Genomic DNA, 18,702 nt, shown 5'->3' on the forward strand with positions numbered 1-18,702 from the left:
TAGCAGGTGCTCTGCAGAGATGGCTCAAGATCACACCTCTCCCTTCTGTGCCTTGATGTAAAAGAAAGAGTTTGGCTCTAAAGAAGGACTTTTTTAACAAGCACAGGGGAAAGCACTGATTTACAGGTCTTAACCCCCCCCGGGGTATAGCTGCAGCCTGCACCAGGTTATCAAAACTGGAGAGAGGAGCACGAAGCTTTACGTGGCCCCGCAGAGTCCCACGTCTCAGATGCAGAGTGAGAGCCTGTCCTCCCCCCAGTTGCCCAGCAGTCCTTTCCGTTTTCACTTTCTTTCCTAACTATCATTTATTTCCTTCTGCGGTAGTTTACAGACGAGAAGCATCGGTCTCCCCCTCTCTCTCCACCTCCTTTCCAGCCATGTGACTGAGCACTCCCTGCATCAAGTGAAACTTTTCAACCCCCAGGAAACCGTGATTTCCTTTCCACCCGCTCCACGGTGAGAAGCAGCATCTCTCAAACCTGCAGCTGTGCTGGCCATGGGGAGGAGCGCACGGCTGTTCGTCTTGCTGACCTTCGCCTGTGGTGAGTAACATCCTCCATCACTTCTATCAGAAAAACAAGACAGACTATGCTGGTTTTGTTGCTTTTCAGTCTGCCTAGCAGACTGAAAACTTTCAACAGTTTCGTTGCTAGCCCCAAGGGTGCTTTTAGTAAAGGCCCACTACTAAGAAATAACTATAACTACATTTAATTGCAGCTGGCACAGACTTAGTCTGATGTGTTCCTGTGTATTTTCCCTTGCACTCAGTGGTGACAAAAACTCTGACTGTGTGATGGAGTCAGCTCAAAACAGTATTAGAAGCAGGGTTTTTTGCGCTTGCTTTTCTTAATTAAAAATAATTTTCCAGACCAGCAGAACTGACTGAAAGTCTTGAGTGAGACAAGCAGAAGAAAAACAAAGGAAGCATTTCTTGAGTCATTAGTCTGTGTTGCAAGATGCAGAGCATGATCAGGAAAGCAAGAGCGAGGCAGGGGCTTGGGGAAGGCAGACTGGGGCTTATCTCAACGACAAACCACATCAAAGTCACCATTCAATCCTTAATGCTGCTCTGTGAAAATCTAGGGAGCCAGCCTAGCCAAGGACGTGTCCCAGCACGTTAAGTCATCCCTCAACACCCGCAGCAGTACAAAATCTGCCAGGTGAAGAGGAACAGAGCGTGATTTAATCTGTGTAATGGCTAAAGGTTTGATCTTGCTGGTGGGGTGCTGGATTTCTGCACTGTGTGTTGCCATCGGCACACGGGGAATCACGTAAGTAACAACCTCTGTCCTGCTCCCAGTGCAGAGAGCAGGGAAGCAGCCCAGGGACTCCACCACAAGCAGCTCCTGCCATATCTGCTCTGCTTTCCCACACCCGCTTCATAGCCAGAGCCTGGTGAAGTAGCCTCAAAACATATACACAAAACGAGAGCGGGATCAGACAGAGAAGTAGTACGAATAACTCAGTGGTCAGCAAGGATCTTTTTGACCAGAAAGAACTTGTTTCCTCAGCTCCTTAGCCATTTTTGATCATTCCTTTAATAATTTGTTGTGGTGTTTTATTAATGCCACAAAGTCAAGTTTTTCTGTGCAGATAGGGAGTTAAACATAATTAGAGGTTAAGGGATAAAGTCTGGTGGGTTGGAGGTTTAAGAAATTGCTCCTGTGTTGGAGGGAAACTGATAGTACCAAAACCTCTCAGAAAATCTCGGTGCTTTTCAAGTTCCTCAGGAACTTGAACCAAAGCAGCCAGAGCTGGTGAGAGAGTTTTTAGTGACTGTAGGAGCTGGGTCAGGTTTTTGTGACCACATGAAGTCAGTCAGCTAAATACGAGCATTTCTTCTGGGCAGCATAAAGGAGAACAAACCTGCTGGGCTGTCGAGCAGCATGAGCATCTGGTTAGATGAGAGGAGGAAAAATTCCCAGCAAGAGTTTTTTTCACCCAGCCCATTACAGGATGCCAGGCTGAGAAATGTTGCAGCCAGATCATGGCCCTGAGCACTTTGCTTCCCACTGTAATGCCTGGGAGCAGAGCAGTGACGTTCCTTTGCTGGCACTAACTGAACCTCCCCAGTCACCAAAGCATGAAAATAGGGTCTCCAGGTCCAGACTGAGGACAGTGAATTTCTGAGAGCTGCCCTGATCCTTTTCTGAGAGTTTTGTTCTGAAGCGTTGCATGCACAAAGAGTTGCTGGGCAGAAGTGCAGCCCTCGGCATTTGTAATGCACAACTTGGAAGCCGAGGTGAGACGAGGGGATTGCAGCTCCCTGCTCCAGGAAGAAACACCGCAGGGAGCATGTGTCCCTCAAGCAAAACGGTGGTCGTATGAAGTTTTGAGATGGCCTCATAAAAAAAAGAAACAGAGACTAACGAGGGGATGCAGAGCTGCAATTCATTGTTGCTCTGTGGCCCCTTTTGCTGGCAGAGCCGTGAAAAGGGCTGCGGTGGGGAGAGCCGTGCAAGCGGCTCCTTTGCCAAGTTGTGCCAGGCTCCCTGAGAGGCAATGCCACAATGCTGAAGGAGAGCTGGTGAAGCCTCCTAGGCTTTAGTTGGATGGTAGGTCAGGCATCTCATGGGCCCACCTGCCCCTCTGCTCAGCAGAGCTACTGAACTACCTCCAACAGGCATCCAAGAAGATCCAAGACCGTGAGGTGCAAGTGGACAGCAATCCTTACCCGTCCCTGGGAGCTCATGTGCCCAAATGCCTTTTGAGAAGATGACCCAAACCAAGAGGTTTAGCTGCATGGCCGTGCTCCCCAGCAGAGACTACAAAATGCTGGGGAGAGCTGTGGGAGGCTGGAGGAGCGGTCTAGCAGGTCACCTGGTGAGCACGAGCCATGGCCCACCCCAAAGACATTTCTGATTTCACCCCTCAGTGACTGTCAGGCTGAACATTTGCCTAATGAAAATAGTTCAGTTCAAATGACTTTTGGGGGAAAATGAAGTTTCACTTAAAAGCTATGTGTGGCATCCAAGTGTTAGTGAAATTGTGTTTCTCTCCAAGTCTACAGGATGTTACCTGGTCAGTAATCGAAACCAATCTGTTAACTAAAAACTAAGAAGTACTATTAAAGGCTTGTGTTAATTTAAATATGACCTGTTTTGCAATCATATATGGGAAAAAAGAGTGAAAATTGCAACTTCTTCTTTTTTGTTTTTTATCGTGCCGATACACTTAGATGCAACAACCTATAGCTGGTATATGGCAACTGCTCTCATTTTCCACTGGCATATAGAGAGGGAGAGAAGTTACCTGCTCTTCAGCTCTGCCTGCAGGTGTGGTAAAGTCCAGGGGAAGTGAGAAAATGAGCTAAAGTATCATATTAATTATAGCATTTTTAGGTTCCTTCTGATAAAATTCATAATCAGACGGATCTGTCCCATGATTTTTGTGGCTTTTCAACTGTATCGAGTTGCACTTCTTTGATGATAATGGCTACACTGGCAGATAAGTATATTCTGTACAGCACAGACATGAAACCCAGGCAATTTCAGGAATATGGAGTATAACTCTACACTTCTGCTCTTCTCTAGCCATTTTTAAGGGAAAACAGTGGTATGGGTTTAGATCAATACATCTGTTCTCATTTCTTTGGTTTTGATCTTGAATTTGATTCAAAACTCAGTAGGTTTTGTTATTCTTATTTATTTTATATGTATCATAAAGTGGTAAGATTTTGTGGATTCAGCTATTGTTGCAGATCTCTGTTCATGCCGAGTGAGCATAAACAAATGAAAGGAAGACGAGCTTGTGAGATTTCAGCCATTTTCACTCTGAATGTGTCTCTGGCCTTAATCGATCCTAAAATCTGTATCTCAGCAGCCTGCCTGCCACAAATGTTTGCCACTGATTAATGAGAAATTGATTCGGAAGAACCAGCTTACAGTAAACTTCTCGGACAACTTTTGTGGCACCCTCTGTGGAGCTGTACTGCTAGGAATATGAGCTGTCTTGGATTTTTGGGTCTCTTCTGTCTCCAAACTGGAGAATTCGCCTCTGTCCTCCTCCAGATAATTTAGGAAGTAAAATACCTGAAGCTTCATGCACATCAAGGAACACACATCTATGTCAGTGATGTGTGATTTCTTTTAGCCTGACCTTGTCTTTACAGAGTCTTGTTGCATATTCACAATCAAAGACTCAAGCAGAAGAGTTGTGACGTTCATCTATTCTACAGTGTACTTTTTCAACTTCTTCACTTCATTATTTACAATATCCTTCACTTAGTTGTTTACATTTAGGAGCCAGATATTTTCCTTTCAGTTCTGCAAGGGACATGTTTCTGTAAATGTTATAAGATGGAAGCATAATTTTGGTGCTTGACTATTTTTAGAAGACGTCTAAAAAGCCCCTGGATGCTGTACCCTGAAATTTATTTCTCATTGCTGAAAGCCCATCACTCATAGGGCTGATCTTTCCTTGTTTGGAGCATCCCCTTGGGAACATCCCAGGAGGAAGAACTTGAGGGTTCAAGTGAGCATGGTTACAACACCACCATAAATAAATATCTGGAATTTCTCTGTCTTCCAAACTGGTTTCTCAGACTATTATGAATCGCTATAAGACTATAATGCTGCCTCACTTCCTTCACGTACAAAAAATGTTCCCTTTCTCCATGCTTTGTTGGTAAGTAACCAACGACCTCTTCGCCTGTTACACCCAGGCATCCACTGCACCTTCCTTAGATCTTGATAATTTTCTTCTAGCAAATCTCGCTGTACTACTGCCTGCAAGGGAACTCTCATGCTGACTGGGCATTTGCAAAGTCTGCTCGCATCTCTGTCGTCCTCTGGCTCCTTCAGCAGCAGAAGCAGTGTGTGGGGAACCGGGAGCCAACGTGCTTCCATTGCAAAGGGTATATTCAGAGGTGTGAAGATTGGGGGAGTGGTGAAAATTTATGGATAGTCCTACAGCGTGTCTGCTTTCACTCTCCTATCCTGACTGGAGCCAAATGAAGAACAAAATCATATCACTCATTTGATAACAAAATTAGTGCAGTTATCTTGTGGGTATCAACAGAAATGTTAAACATAAAGGTTTCTAGACTACTGACTTCTTTGTTTCTTTGCAGCATTTTCTTCCTGCTTTGATGAAGTAGCCCTGGGGGTTGAACTGTCTCCAGAAACCACATCCTTAGACGACTATATGGCTACTTCTGCTCAGCCAGTTTCCCTGTATCATTCTTCACCCCATCAAGGCACCACAGTTAATTTTAACAGCACAGGCTCTCTTAAAACAACACCCATAAGCCATGGAACAGCTTTACAGACAACAGACCAGCATCAGGTAACAACAGCACCAGGCCACCACACAACAGCCCAGGCAGGAGCAACCACCACAGAAGTGACTGGCCAGACGTCTCCCATAGTGGTGTCCACAACATCACCAGAGAACACAACTGCAGCTGATCAGGCTACAACCCAGGCAATGGAAACGGTTACACCTGCAGTGAAGAACACAACCCTACATCCTATGTCCTCAGCCAACCAATCCACAACACATGTAAGCACAGAAATGACAGCAGCAGCCACGAACACAACCAGAAATTATACAACGCCAAATACACAAATGACAGCTACTTCCATAACTACTACAGCCACCTCCATGCAGACTGTAAAGCCCACCACAGGGTCAGGAAATCAGACAATGACGCCTAAAAGTCCAACACCCACAGCCATGATCAGCACAACCACCACTCGGCCAGGAACTCAAACGACCATCCCAGCTACTATGACAACAGTGAGACCCACTCTTGCACCACAGCCTTCTTCCATCCCCACTGGCACATACACCGTCTCCAATGGGAACAGGACCTGCATCAAAGCGGTCATGGGCTTGCAACTGATGGCTCAAAATACACAAAAGGTGAGGTGGAAGCCCTACAAGGCTGAGCTTTGTAACAACTGTTTCTTCATTAGCTGGCATTTATTCTTCCTTCAAAGTGCTTTTCAGAAGTTAGCTTGTATGATAAAAATAAGTGGTTTACTACCAGTCCAAGGCCTTTTCTGTGCCACAGCATCTCAGCTGCTGTACTTTGGATGATGATGTCATGACACGTACGGGTGCTTTCTTATTTCAGCGATGTATCTGTGGTAGCAATACTTGAGAGCGTAGGTCAGGCTTCAGTGTCGTTTGTGTTTCCCGGAATGGCAGACTAGATAAAATCTGAATTTACTTCAGTGAAGGGCTTGACACTGCAAGTTGCAATGAAAGCAAGAAATTATCAATTCACAGACATGGATTCAGAGGCGGGTTGTCTTGACGCTGACATGTGGAGATTTTAGGATCACAGGAACTGCCAGGCTGGACCAGAGCAGGAGAGCTGGTACCCTCTCCTAGCAATGATCCTCTGTGAATGATTCAGCAAGAGATGTCATAAATCCTGAGATGGTGATTATGTCCCTCAGAATTGAGATTTTGTAACTTCCATTAATAGAATATGTGGGATTACATCCTCAGGCTCTAGAGTTCATACACCTTGGGCCATCCCCATGACAAATCCAAATATTCTTGCCTGGAGTCTGAATATTTCAAACATGGGATGAGTATCTCATGTTGGTGAAGGTAATTTTCCTCCCTTGTCCTGGCAGAAGCCAGGCAAGGAGCATTATCCCCAACCTCACCAGACCACAGCGAGGTGTTTATTATGAAAGTGAGGTGTGCTTGAGATAAGACTGAAGGAGCTGAACTGCGTATTCAGGGCCCCAGAGCTCTCCTTTCAGATTACAGCCTAGGTTGGCTGATGCTAGGGATGAACTGTGGGGGACACGATGAGAAGGCTGGGATGATATGAGGAGCAACATATGTCGAAGCCAATCCAGCCCCTGCCTACCTCTGTCTTTATCGTTCCTCTGCCTTCAGGCACAAGTTCCCAATGCTCCCTCTTTTTAAATTACCACTGGTGCTCATCTGCCCCTGCCCTGAATCATATCAGTTCACTGAATGAGCAGAAAACGATTATTTTCTGCCAATTTAACAACTGGAACAGCTCAGTGCTGTGTCAGACAAGTGCTAGTGCTCGTTTAGGAGCAGGGAATGACCCCAGCAGCCAGCAATTAGGCTGCCACTGGCCTCTTCATTTGGCCACATGGAGCCTGTCTGAAAAACAACCCACCCAAAAACCAGCTATAAATTTCTGTGTGTTTCATGTTAATTTTTCCTGTCCTCTTCATCACATTCTGTGATTCATCAGCAGCCCTGCAATGTCTTTTCTCTCCACAGAAGCAGATGGAGTACATGGCTGTCAACCCCAATGCAACACAGATATCTGGAAGCTGTGGCACAGTGCAGTCTCAGCTGAACATAACTTTCAGTGGAGGGTTTATAAACTTCTTCTTTTTAAAGGTAATTGTTGCATTTAGAAGGAAGGAGTGTTTAGGACTGGGGAGCTGGAACTTAGGCTGCCTTTCATCCAGCATGTGATCTGGGAAAAGGCATTTCATCCATCTCTATGCTACTGTTCCACCTGTATATGTCCTTCCCAAGAGGCTAGAATCATAGAATCATGGACTAATTCAGGTGGGAAAAGACCTTTGGAGGCCACGTGGTCCAACCCCCTGCTCAGAACAGGGCTAACATCAACGTTATATCAGGTCTTGTCTATTTGAACCTTCCATTTGGAAAGGTTTGTATGCACAATGAAGGGTAAGTACAGTGCCTTGCCATACTTGATAGAAAACGCTAGACAACAGCGTTAAAACTACCCATCTAGCAACAGAAGGTCTAGAAATAGGCTCAAGCAAAATCTGAATCTCATTTTCACATAGGTAAAAATCTAGTTGGGGTGAAGGCCAGCTCTGCTGTTTGCATTGGAGCAGGACAGAGGGAATGGGTTTGGGACTGGAGCCCCTGCACAGGAACAAGGTGTGTGTGCCCGGAGCTCTGACTCACACTGTCAAGTTGCTCTTACGAAATGGTGTCTCAGGGACCACCTGAATGCAGGTGAGGTTACTCAGTTGCTTTCTGTAAATGCCAGGTCTGCCCAGCCAAAAGCCAGCTGTGGTTGTTAAATCCAAAGGGCAGCCTGTGCAGTTACAAGTGCCCAGGAGCCACGGTCCATCCACAGCTGAAGGGGCCTAATTTCATCAATTTCTGAGTGGAAAATTCCAAACAAGTGAACTACAACAACAAAATTGTAGATAAGTGCCCTTAAAACGCACCACACCAGGGACACTTGTAAGTACACACAGAAACTTGGGCAAGAGAGAGGCCCTCCTTACAGAGTGGGAAAATGAGCTTTCTTTTCGACATTGTGTCTATCGGTACCGTGTTCCCTGCTGGGACCACATCATACATGGACGAGGCTTTAACGTAAGCTAACAAGAGTGCTGCTGATATTATAACCACAGGAGAAAACTGCTGAGTGCAGCCATCCTCTCTCTTCCTCTGGCATTTACACCATTTACACATTTTGGGAGTCAGCATGCGGTACTATTTCTCTGGAAGCTACTAAGGGCTGGGTGGTGATGCCAGCAGGGCTAAAGACAGAAATTTGTGCTGTATATTAAGTCATAAATGGCCAGGGAGGAATATGGCATGGGTTGGATCTCATCAAGCTCTGAGTGCAACACATGTTAAGGCTGTGTCCGGAGCTCTACAGCAGTTTAGAGATGCATCTGACCATCACTGCTGATCTGTGTCCTTCAATTAATCAAGCCAAAGTATCAATGTTGCAGCCTGGTTCTATGCTCAAATTAGTGACAATTAAGAAAAATACAAATGATTAATCAACCGTCATCGTCTGTTCAACTGGGGGCCAGCAGGGCCTTGGAAATTTGATACATTTCCATAGAAAATCCAAGAGGTGACAGCAAATTATACCCCACCTGAGTCATTAATGCTGAGAAGACAAAAGATTTCAATTAATAACCATATTGATTCTAGTTTATGGCAGAAAGTTTTCTAAAAGCTACAGAGAAAAAGTGAGATAAAAAAAACAAGGAGCTGTTTTAAAACAAAGGATCAGTTCAGGCTGTGAGTGTTTGCTTTAAACGTATGCTTCCTGCAACAAGGGGAGCATTTTCTGTGTTACAAGGATCCTTAGAAAATGTCTGGTGATGCAAGTACCCATGAAAGCCCCAGCTTGTAGCAGTGCTAAGGAGAGTGATGTGAACCTTTAGGAGGTACTTGACCTGTCTTGCCCTGAAAAAGGTGGTTATCGGCACTGCGTTGGGCAATCTGCCCTTCACTTAAAGATAAGCGTCAAGAGCATAGCAGGGCTTGGCTTAGACTTCTTTGAAACGCAGGTTAATAAGAAATCATTTTGCTCCTGTTTTTTTATATGTTTGGCCCCCACAGCCTCTCTAACTGCTTTGAACCAGGAGTGCTCCAGCAGTGGCACTTCTGATTTGCACCAGTGAAAGAGGAGCTGGATCAGGGCCTGGGCCTGCGGTGCCAGTGTGGGACGGTGGGAGGTGAGCGACTGGCCCAGTACCCACTGCTACCAGTTGCCTTTTGCAAAGAACTTGAAAAAAGGAAGTTTTGTAACCAGCCCACAAGACATGAAGTAGGAGCAGGTGTTTTCCCCAAGCAAACTTACTAACTGTGGCCAAAAACAGAACTTAGCACCGCACCAAAAAAAATATATTTGACCTATTTATGTCTTTAAGTAGGAACAATGCTGAGAACCTCTTCTCTGGTGTATTTCTTTCTTAAAGAAATCCAATCCATCCTACCAGCTTTTAAACTGCATAACGTTAAAACTGGCTGCACAGGAGACATTCATGTCTGCTGCCGTTTATCCAATAGCTGCACTCACCGGTCCCTGTGTGCTCACAGCTGGAATTAAAATTAATAGCAGGGCTGCTACATAAAGACTCACATTATACTCCAACACTGCTACCAGAGAAAAGTTCCTAGGGCTGGCTCTCACCTGTGGCAGTCCTGGGGAGGACAGTGTTGGGGTTGCACTAGGGTTTTAGGGCACATGCAGGCAGGACAGTCAGCTAGAAATTTTGCTCTGTGCTGTTGTACCAGGTGCTTTCCATGTCAGCAGTCTGTCAGCATCAACAGTGTCTGCAGGATGGAAAGAACAGTTATTTCTCCCCTACCCAGACACATTCAGGTTGCTGTTTCCTCATGTATAGTGACTGCTGTTGGCAGACAAAATAGGAAATGAGGGTTACTAGCATGAGATGAGCTCCCGGCTCCCAGCATGTTGATGACCTCTCCCAGCTCAAAACGATGAACACAGAAGCACGGCTGCTTTCTGCAGTCTGCTCACACAAAGGGCATCTATGCATTAAATGCAGAGTCCTGAGTACTTCTAAAGGTGTCGGCTTAGGTCCTGCAAGCAGTCAGACTGCAGGTCAGCATGGATGAATTCAGTGCAGGATTACTCATGAGAGCACTCTAGGGACTATCAGTGAAAGCAGAACAGGTAAATAAAAACAAATTGGCCTTACCACATGCCTGTTAATTTGTGCAAGGTATAATATTTGCTAAACTTCCTCCTGCTTTTGGTTACCTCAAGTATCACACAAACATCTAGCTTGAGCAGTGTGTGCAAAATCACACCGGCATGGTCCAGGTTCACGGAACTGAGCAGAATTGGTGATGTAGCTGAGATTGCTGCATTACACCAGCTTCTTACCCAGTAGATGGAGTGATTTGGAAAACAAAAAGTAATACATCCAGGCAAGCTGGTTCTTGGATCTTGAAGGTGATGTTTTAAAATGTGTTTCTTTGGGAAATTTTTCATTACCATTTTGCTGTGGTGAACCATATTGTTTTCACAAATATCAGGATATATTATGAATAAAGACGTATCTTCTTTTGCAGCAAGCTCCAACGTACTGTGTCAGTAAAATTGAGACCAGATTACAGTTATCTTCTGAAGGTCAGTGATTTTATACTGTTTTAAATTCATCTCAAACTGTTCTGCGTGTGGGATTGGCTTTCAGATCTTTAAAATACTGAATTTTGCAAATTGTATATTTCATCAGGCTTTAAACGTGTCATTCATCTAAATCTTATGGCATGAAAATGGAAGAGAAGGAATTGGGCTGCAGTTTCATGAGTACTGTTCAATTTTCTTTTTGTCCTCCAAACTTTCCCTGCCTTTCATTACTCTTTCAGAATAGAGATTACTTCAAAACTAAATTTAAAACAATCCTCAAAGTTTTTATCTGCAAATACACAAAAAATCTGTGACTCCAGTTCAGTTGCATACATCTTTCCAGTCTAATATGCAAACTAAATACAGTATCTGAATCACAGAAATGCAGAGCTGAATCCAGATTTCAAATACACCAATATGGAGAGGAGGCGTGTCTGACATTTTGGTTTGGCAAAAATAAGACCTGGACAGGCTGAGGTTCTTAAAACCATCCTGAAATCCTAGACCTTCTCTGTGCTCTTCTCTAGCGATCGAATTTTTTTTTCTTATACAGCCCTGCTTCCTGCCTTTTGAACAGTCAGGAGCTACTCCAGATGCTACCTCTCAAGAAATGCTAGGAGAACATTTAGATCAGAGAGATGAATTCTGAGCCATCACTTCAGATTTTTTCTGATATTAATTTTGCAAAAATTCTTCCCAACATATAAAATCTGTTACAGGTTAATGACTATATTATGCTGCTTCTCCATTTGTTACCCGTAAGTATTTGGATTGAATTTGTCCCTGAAAGAAAAAAAAAAACAAACAAACAAATCAGGAGCTTTTTGGAAGCTCAGTGCCTATTTTTCTTCTCACTGATGAGCACTTTCATTAACTCAAGTGGAGCCTGTTCTGATCTACAGCAATTAAAGTGAAAGAAGAGCTGATCCAGAGGACCTGTCTCCTAGGGATGTTCTCAGTCTAAATTACCAGAGTTTTCCTGGGCGTTGCTAAGTGCGAATTGCAGCAAATAGAAACTAATCAGCTTAATCATAAACTTTAAAATCCTCAAATATACTTTGAGTCCTCCACAGTGGTGCTGGCAAGAGACACCGCTATCCCTGGCTGTTCATTACTGCCTCTCTGCCAGATGTTGCCATTTCAGAGTCCACCAGCAGTATTTTTGCAGTGAGCAAGCCCATATATTTTCTAAGATAAAGATTACTGAATCTCTCTTTATGGCCTCCAGGTATGATTTACTATGCAGCCATACATGAGAAACTGTTTACAACAAAGCTGGGGAATTCCTTTAAGTGTGCCAGCAAGCAAATCTTTGGCTTGGAGAAGAACTTCCAGCTACTCCTCGTTAATATGCAGCTGCAGGCGTTTGATATTGTTGGTAACCAGTTTGGAAAAGGTAAGTAGAAAGACACTTTTTCCACCCTTCCGAGATCTACAAGTCAGCACTCTGGTAGCCTGGTGGGTATAATCTGTTAGACTATAACCATACACGTGCGGTGATCCTGTTACACCTATAGCACAATCACAGCTTTGTAATAGTTCCCGAATAATATAACCTCCCTATTGCTGTATTTTCACCTTTTTCTGAGTCATTTTCAACACAGTGCTAATACCTGTGGAAGATGGAAAAGTATCTTTCCCTCCTGCATTCAGTACCTTCTGTTTCACCTTCTCATTAAAAACGTTCAACTCTACAGCCACAATTTTATTCCTCTCTCATTTCTCCCAGAGCAAGTGGAGGTGTGTTCACCACCATTGCATTGCACCAACCCCTAATATGTACAGTTCAGTTCAAGGTCATGTTCTCAATATAGTCAGATTTTAGCTATTTTGAAAGGCTCTTGACACTCATGATGTCCCACAGCTGCAGCAGCAAAACTGCCAACTAATAAGGGATATTTGTGAATGTAGGATGATGCTCTCAGAGAAGCTGTGTCTAGACATGATGAATTACACTCCTGAGGAGGAGCATGATTGGTATGCTTCCAGTTTCAGAATTAAATGTGATGCTCGTCTCTGCAATTTGTCTTTTCTTGAGTACAGCCACAAAGAGGCAACCATGGAGCTTAGTAAAAGACAGAGATGGACCAGTATTGACCAGTAATGGTCTCTGGGTTGCCCACACTGAAGAATGTACTCATTCTCTCTTCTCATCCTCTTCTTCCCTACACCCACAGCTGGGGTTCCTTCCAGAGGGGAATGAGATGTTATCATCCTTGTTTCTTATGCAGCCAGGACCTGGCCAGGCTGCGGGGTCTAGGACTGCTGAGTGCACCAGGAAGCTCCCATGTCCCAGTATGGACACTCTCATGGTCTACTGCCTTACTTCTATGAGATGCATGAAAGATCCTACTAAAAGCAAAGAAGTGAAATAGATGGAACCCTGTGGTCTCTTTCAAATTGTACATCTTCACATTTCTGTGTCTTCCTCTCAAGGTGTTTCCATACAAGAACTCAGGTGGACAGATGGGCTTATCAGCTCTCCAGCCCTTCACATGCACCAATAAAACATTCCCTTCTTCTGACATTTGACCTTCTGCATGCTTACAAAATATTGCCCCTGTTTTCTTTTTTTTTACTTTAGATCTGTCTTTTGAGTCAGTTTGGCTCTGTTTGACTGATTCTCCTTTTGTTCATTCACCATTTTGGCTGCCTTTCTTATTCTAAAAGGAACATAATGGGAAAAAACATTTGGGGCTTTTCTGAGACATGGACATTTTTTTGCATACTTTTCTTTAAATTCTTAAAAGCCACACTGAGAATCCAATCTGTGCTTTCATTCTTGTGAAGATTTTTTTCATGGGATAACACTGAGCTGGAACAACTCATGGGATCTCATCTGGTCCCCACATTCCCATTCAAATTTGTACAATGCGTGAGTTCAGCTATGACTTTTGGTATGGCCTGACCTCTAGCAGAGACAGAGCTCAAAAAGACTCCCTCTGTCCCACCCCTCCAAGGTCAGGCTAATCTCTGCTAACCAATACCATATAAAAAATTAAATCAGTTTTGCTCTTAATCAAAGGGCTGAGAAGGCAGCTACCACCTGTGAAATAATCCCCCAGTGGCCATGTAGTAGTTATGAAAACTGTTACGTACCTCTGCTGTGTATGCAGATTTTGAAAGACAAAATCCCCAATGAAGGAATGACTCTATACACATCATCAGCCTCTTCCCCTCAGGTTTCTTGAGACTGATAGTTTCACTTCTGTTGCTCTTAATTTGCTCATCTTTAAAAGGGGAAGAAAAAGAAAACACTAATGATCATTGGTTTGAAGTTCTTTACAATTTTGTACAGACTGCAGCAGAGTCACATCAATAGCTTGGCCTGTTTGAGTCTGGAACATTGTAAAAGTGTCTTCTGAACTGCACTTCAGTGTATCAGAAACAATTCCTAGAGTCCACAGCCCAGGGTTTCGTCAAAGCCAAATGGCCAATTGAAACATCTCTGGCTTTTGCAATACTGAAATGCAAATACTTTTCAGCTCACTTCCTTAACAGCAGGTTACGTTAACCAGACAAAGCTTTTAAAAGGCAGCATCTAGCAGAATGCTGATGCCTTTGGCTTTGTGGCATTGCATCACATGAAATCACCATCGGGATCAGAGGAGAAGAGGGTCAAATTCTGGGGAGAGCCATGTTGGAGTTTCTGGAGCTGTGTGACACAATGTCATGCACTCCACATGCTCCCTGGGCTAACTGCCCACCATCGGCGTAAAGATTCCCATTGGGGAAAGCCCAAGATAAGCTACAATCTGTGCCAGCATAGTCATCAGAATCAGACAATAACAACAGAGGCTTTTGTCTTAGAGCACTGTTGAAATCTGCCTTGGACTAGCCACGGGGAATGAAAGGGGCAGAGGGTGTTGGATCTCCCTCATACTCCGGGTATAAACTGGATTCACTGCCGAGCTGGGATATATGGTGGGGTTTAGCTGATCAAGCTACCCTACTTAGAGGATAGTTTGCTACTCAGGTGCCACTCAAAGCATCATGCTAGAGGTCTTTCCCTGGAGCTCAAGGAAGGACCGTTCCTACAGATCAGATGAAAGATACAGATCTGATCCCATTCTGGGAGAACACATTAGTGATCATTCCCAGACCTCGCCTTCACTCCCAGGGCTACACTTCTTGTATTGTGAATTTGAGACTGATCCTGCCATTGTTACTTGGGTAAATATTCCATTTATGTCAGTGACCCAGATGGTGCAGTTTCTCCATAGGAAAGGCGCCAATTTACCCCAATCTGGAAGTTCATTTTTAAGTAATGAGTTTCCTTTTGATCAGAGGATGACTTGAATATTCATTTGAGTAGGGACTGGCTGAGGAAGTCAGGATTTGCCCCCTCTGTAGCTAAGAGGTATGTTTGGTGTAAATATATCTTTGCATGGTTCTTAAAAGATGCTATTTGTGTCAAAACCTTTTTTCTGAACATCATCATATGTACAAAAAAATTACAATGGTACTGCTAAAGCAACCCCCTGGATTAAGTCCAAGGCTTCTGCCTTCCTAATCTCTTGATGTTCTGAGTTAGCCACAATATCCACAAACATTCTGAATTAAACACCGAGAACAATTAGAATTTGATTTTTCTTAGGAAACACTGGCTTAACTAGGATTCTTGCTGTGCTAATGATGTGCTGGACTATGGGCTCCCTTCTCTGGCCTGATCCTTTTTACTGGGCAGAAGCAATTAGATGCCATATAGGAGCAGTGTTTGTCCATGCAGGATAGGCATTGCTCTTTATTTTCACACTTGCACTTTGCAGTGTCATGCTCCACATCTGCTATCAGCAAGAACGCCTCCTACTGTGTATGTACTCATCTTGATGGTAAAACAATTACTGTGGACATGAAAGAGCAGAGTCATTCTCCAGTGAAGCATGTAGCTATTTTGAAGGAGGCAAGTACTGTTTTCTTGATACAAGACACACTACAGATAAAAATGTATTAGGTATAATTCAGGAAAAAGAAAGGGGAAAAAACAAACAAACAAAAAAACAACAAGGTTTTGAGAACTTCTAGCTTGTATTTCCCGACTTTTCTGGAATATAGACGGACAGTTTAGGAGTATGGTGTTCTGCTATAACACGTTCTCTGATCTCCTTTTACTTTCAGAAGAAGAATGTTTTCCTGATAAAAACAGCAAAGCAGCTCCCATCGTGGTGGGCCTGAGTATCCTGGGATTGTTTGTCATTGTGTTTGCCACGTTCCTGATTTCCAGAAGAAAGCCGCATAGAGGATACGAACGTATCTGAGGTGCCCTTGTACTTCCAAATGTATGTAGCAAGTAGAGAAGTCACAGGCTCTTTAGCTTCTACCTGGCAATCTCACTGCCCTGATGACATATTTTTAAGTGGGATGACACCATATGTTTAAAGCTAATGAATATTTCTGGAAGTGATTTCTTTAAGATGGGAAGGAGAGAACTCACACCGTCTACTTCAGGCTATTCTTAGCATCTAATTTAGATGTAGTCCAGAGGACCAAAGTGAGGAGCCTAAATTCTTTATATTACCAACAAAGGAGGCAATTCATGCACCACCTAAGTCAGATGCCTAAAAATAGCTTAAAGTAGGCAGGATCACTATCCCCCAGAAAATCCATCAGGTTTCTTAAAGATGACGTTTGGATTTATTAAAATAGATGAGTCCAATGATAAACCTTGAAGTGAATAAACCAGAGGTCCACAGCTACAGACACCCCTCTTAAATCAGAGCTCAGTGAAAGCCTTGTGGGAACACTGAGTGTGCTGAAGTCTCAGGCAAGTGTGAGTGTGACTTCCATTCATAAGCAAGTTCCCACTCATCCTGTAAATATCAGGGTTACATTTCATAAATTGTTGTTTTTTCTACTAAACACTTCAGAAGAACACAGTGGTAATATGTGACTCTGGCTCTGGAGGCAGTATTTTTAGAAAATTTTCTAGTTTTCAGTGACTCTGTATGCAGATAAGACAAGATTACCCAACTGAGGTCGTACGGGGTCTGCCTGACCAGTATGTGCCAAAATTATCACTTGTCATTGCTTGTCTCAGCCCTGCTGCAAAGATGTCTGAGCTTCTTACCAACGATTCTTGAAGTGCAGCCTCATAAAGCACAGTACATTAGAGCAATCTGACTTTGGTAAATTTATCCTGAAGTGTTATTCTGCAAACTGCACAATTCAGGAGCTGATTGACCGGCAGCTGAGGGCAGGCATTTGGAGGCAGTAACTCCATCCATCTTCCACGCCAGGCCAAGCTATTCCACTTGTCAACCAGTGCTCAAGGCACAGCATCCTTTTGCCACATGTTGGCAACACAGCGTGCAGAAAGCTGTAACATGAGGGTCTGAAAGCACTGTGACGCATGGACTGGTGCTAAGGATGCTGGTGCAATAGATGGAGCCTGGGGTGAATTTGCTTCATAAATTCAAGGAGCTTAATATTTTGTGGTTTTATGAGAGCTCATGGATCACCCACTTCCTATTCAGGCAGGGACCTGTTACAGCAACTGTTACCAATAACTGTCCCACTACTCAGATGGCAGCACTGTGATCTCTCTTAATCCGGGAAGATTCTGCTGACCAAAAATGCCGGGGATTAAGTGGCCACCATTGTGGCAGAGCTGCACAAGGTCCATCAGGAAATGGAAATCCACTGACACTGTATGTTAAAGGCTTCTGTGCGAACTAGAAGCTTGCACAGGCCTTGGACAAACTCTCTGCCCAAAAGTGAATGCTATCCAGCGTGCTTGCAGCTGGATTTTCGTATGGAAATAATCTGGAGTTGCTTTAAAGCACATTAATTGCAACACTGTAGGCTGTTTCATGCCCTTAAACCAATGATGAAGGCATGACAGTAGTAATTGCTTTTGAGATTAAGTTCAGCTAATGTTCTTTGTTGTGACAAGGAAAATCTCCTTGTCACAGAAGATTTACAAAGCTAAACATATGCACAAATGTGCACATGCTCACATGTGCACACACTGCATACAAATCTGTTCACTGCAGCAAACAACATCAAAATTATAAGAAATTATATATAAAAACATTCACAAAAGAGAAAATAAAATTAAATAAGAGCACACTTTCCCCCTTAGGAGTTAGAGTGACAAATTCTGCCAATAACAGTTTTGCCTGGAAAAGGACTGTGGAACAGCACCCATTAAACAAAAGACTGAAGTAATCTGCAAAAACTCCTTGTTGTTGGTTTCATCTGGATCTAAACAAAATAGAAATGCTGGGAGATAATTTCATTCAGATTAGTAATGGCCCAAATCCTGAGTGGTGATGGGACCTCACTGGATTTTCACTGGGTAAAACTGATGATAATATCTGTGAGTTTAATTTCCCTTAAGTATTTTTAAAATAGTTTTGATGTTTTACTAGTATTTAACCATTGAGATTTTACTTATTTAAAACAAGAAAGAAAAGAAATCCTTCCATTCCATGCATTACTAGAAGATGCTGGTCTGTGTCAAGTAGAAACATGGTCATACTCTTCCATAATCGACATATAATACGTAGCTGTGGATGTAATTAACAGTCTCCAGAAATGTTCGCTTTGAGTCTGTGTGAACCAATAAATAAGAAAGATAAAGACAATTTTGAAGCACTCTTGTGCTTCGAGAAGCGTAAGACAGAAGTCAGAACCAGCTGCAAGCAAGGGAGGCAGGTGAATACGATTGTAAGGTGAAGTAGCACAAGAAACAATACCAAACTTTCAAACCTTTAATACAGACACAGTGATTTGAACTGTATTCAGTTGAATACTCAAACTGAAATTTGAGTGTTTCGATCATTATTTTGTAAAAGGCTCCAGCTCTGTCAATATTGCTTAGCGAACTTTAGCTTATTTTCGCCCTTTCTCCATTCCCCCGCTTA

At 43.4% G+C, this 18,702-nt stretch overlaps 1 protein-coding gene across 2 annotated transcripts; it reads left to right on the forward strand.

Moving 5' to 3' along the window:
- Nucleotides 1-496: 496 nt before the first annotated feature.
- Nucleotides 497-16,327, forward strand: LAMP3 (lysosome associated membrane protein 3). Of its 2 annotated transcripts, none has more exons than XM_009991375.2 (6): nucleotides 497-542; nucleotides 5,072-5,865; nucleotides 7,222-7,344; nucleotides 10,780-10,837; nucleotides 12,066-12,233; nucleotides 15,956-16,327. In XM_009991375.2, the coding sequence occupies exons 1-6, from the start codon at nucleotides 497-499 to the stop codon at nucleotides 16,093-16,095; spliced, it is 1,329 nt and encodes a 442-aa protein (XP_009989677.1). In that variant the 3' UTR covers nucleotides 16,096-16,327. The 2 variants fall into 2 exon arrangements, with proteins under 2 accessions (XP_009989677.1, XP_086474593.1); XM_086618467.1 differs by having other exon boundaries at nucleotides 7,225-7,344.
- Nucleotides 16,328-18,702: the final 2,375 nt, after the last annotated feature.

The sequence above is a fragment of the Tauraco erythrolophus genome, chromosome 11, assembly GCF_009769465.1.
Source record: "Tauraco erythrolophus isolate bTauEry1 chromosome 11, bTauEry1.pri, whole genome shotgun sequence".
NCBI classification, from domain to species: Eukaryota; Metazoa; Chordata; class Aves; order Musophagiformes; family Musophagidae; genus Tauraco; species Tauraco erythrolophus.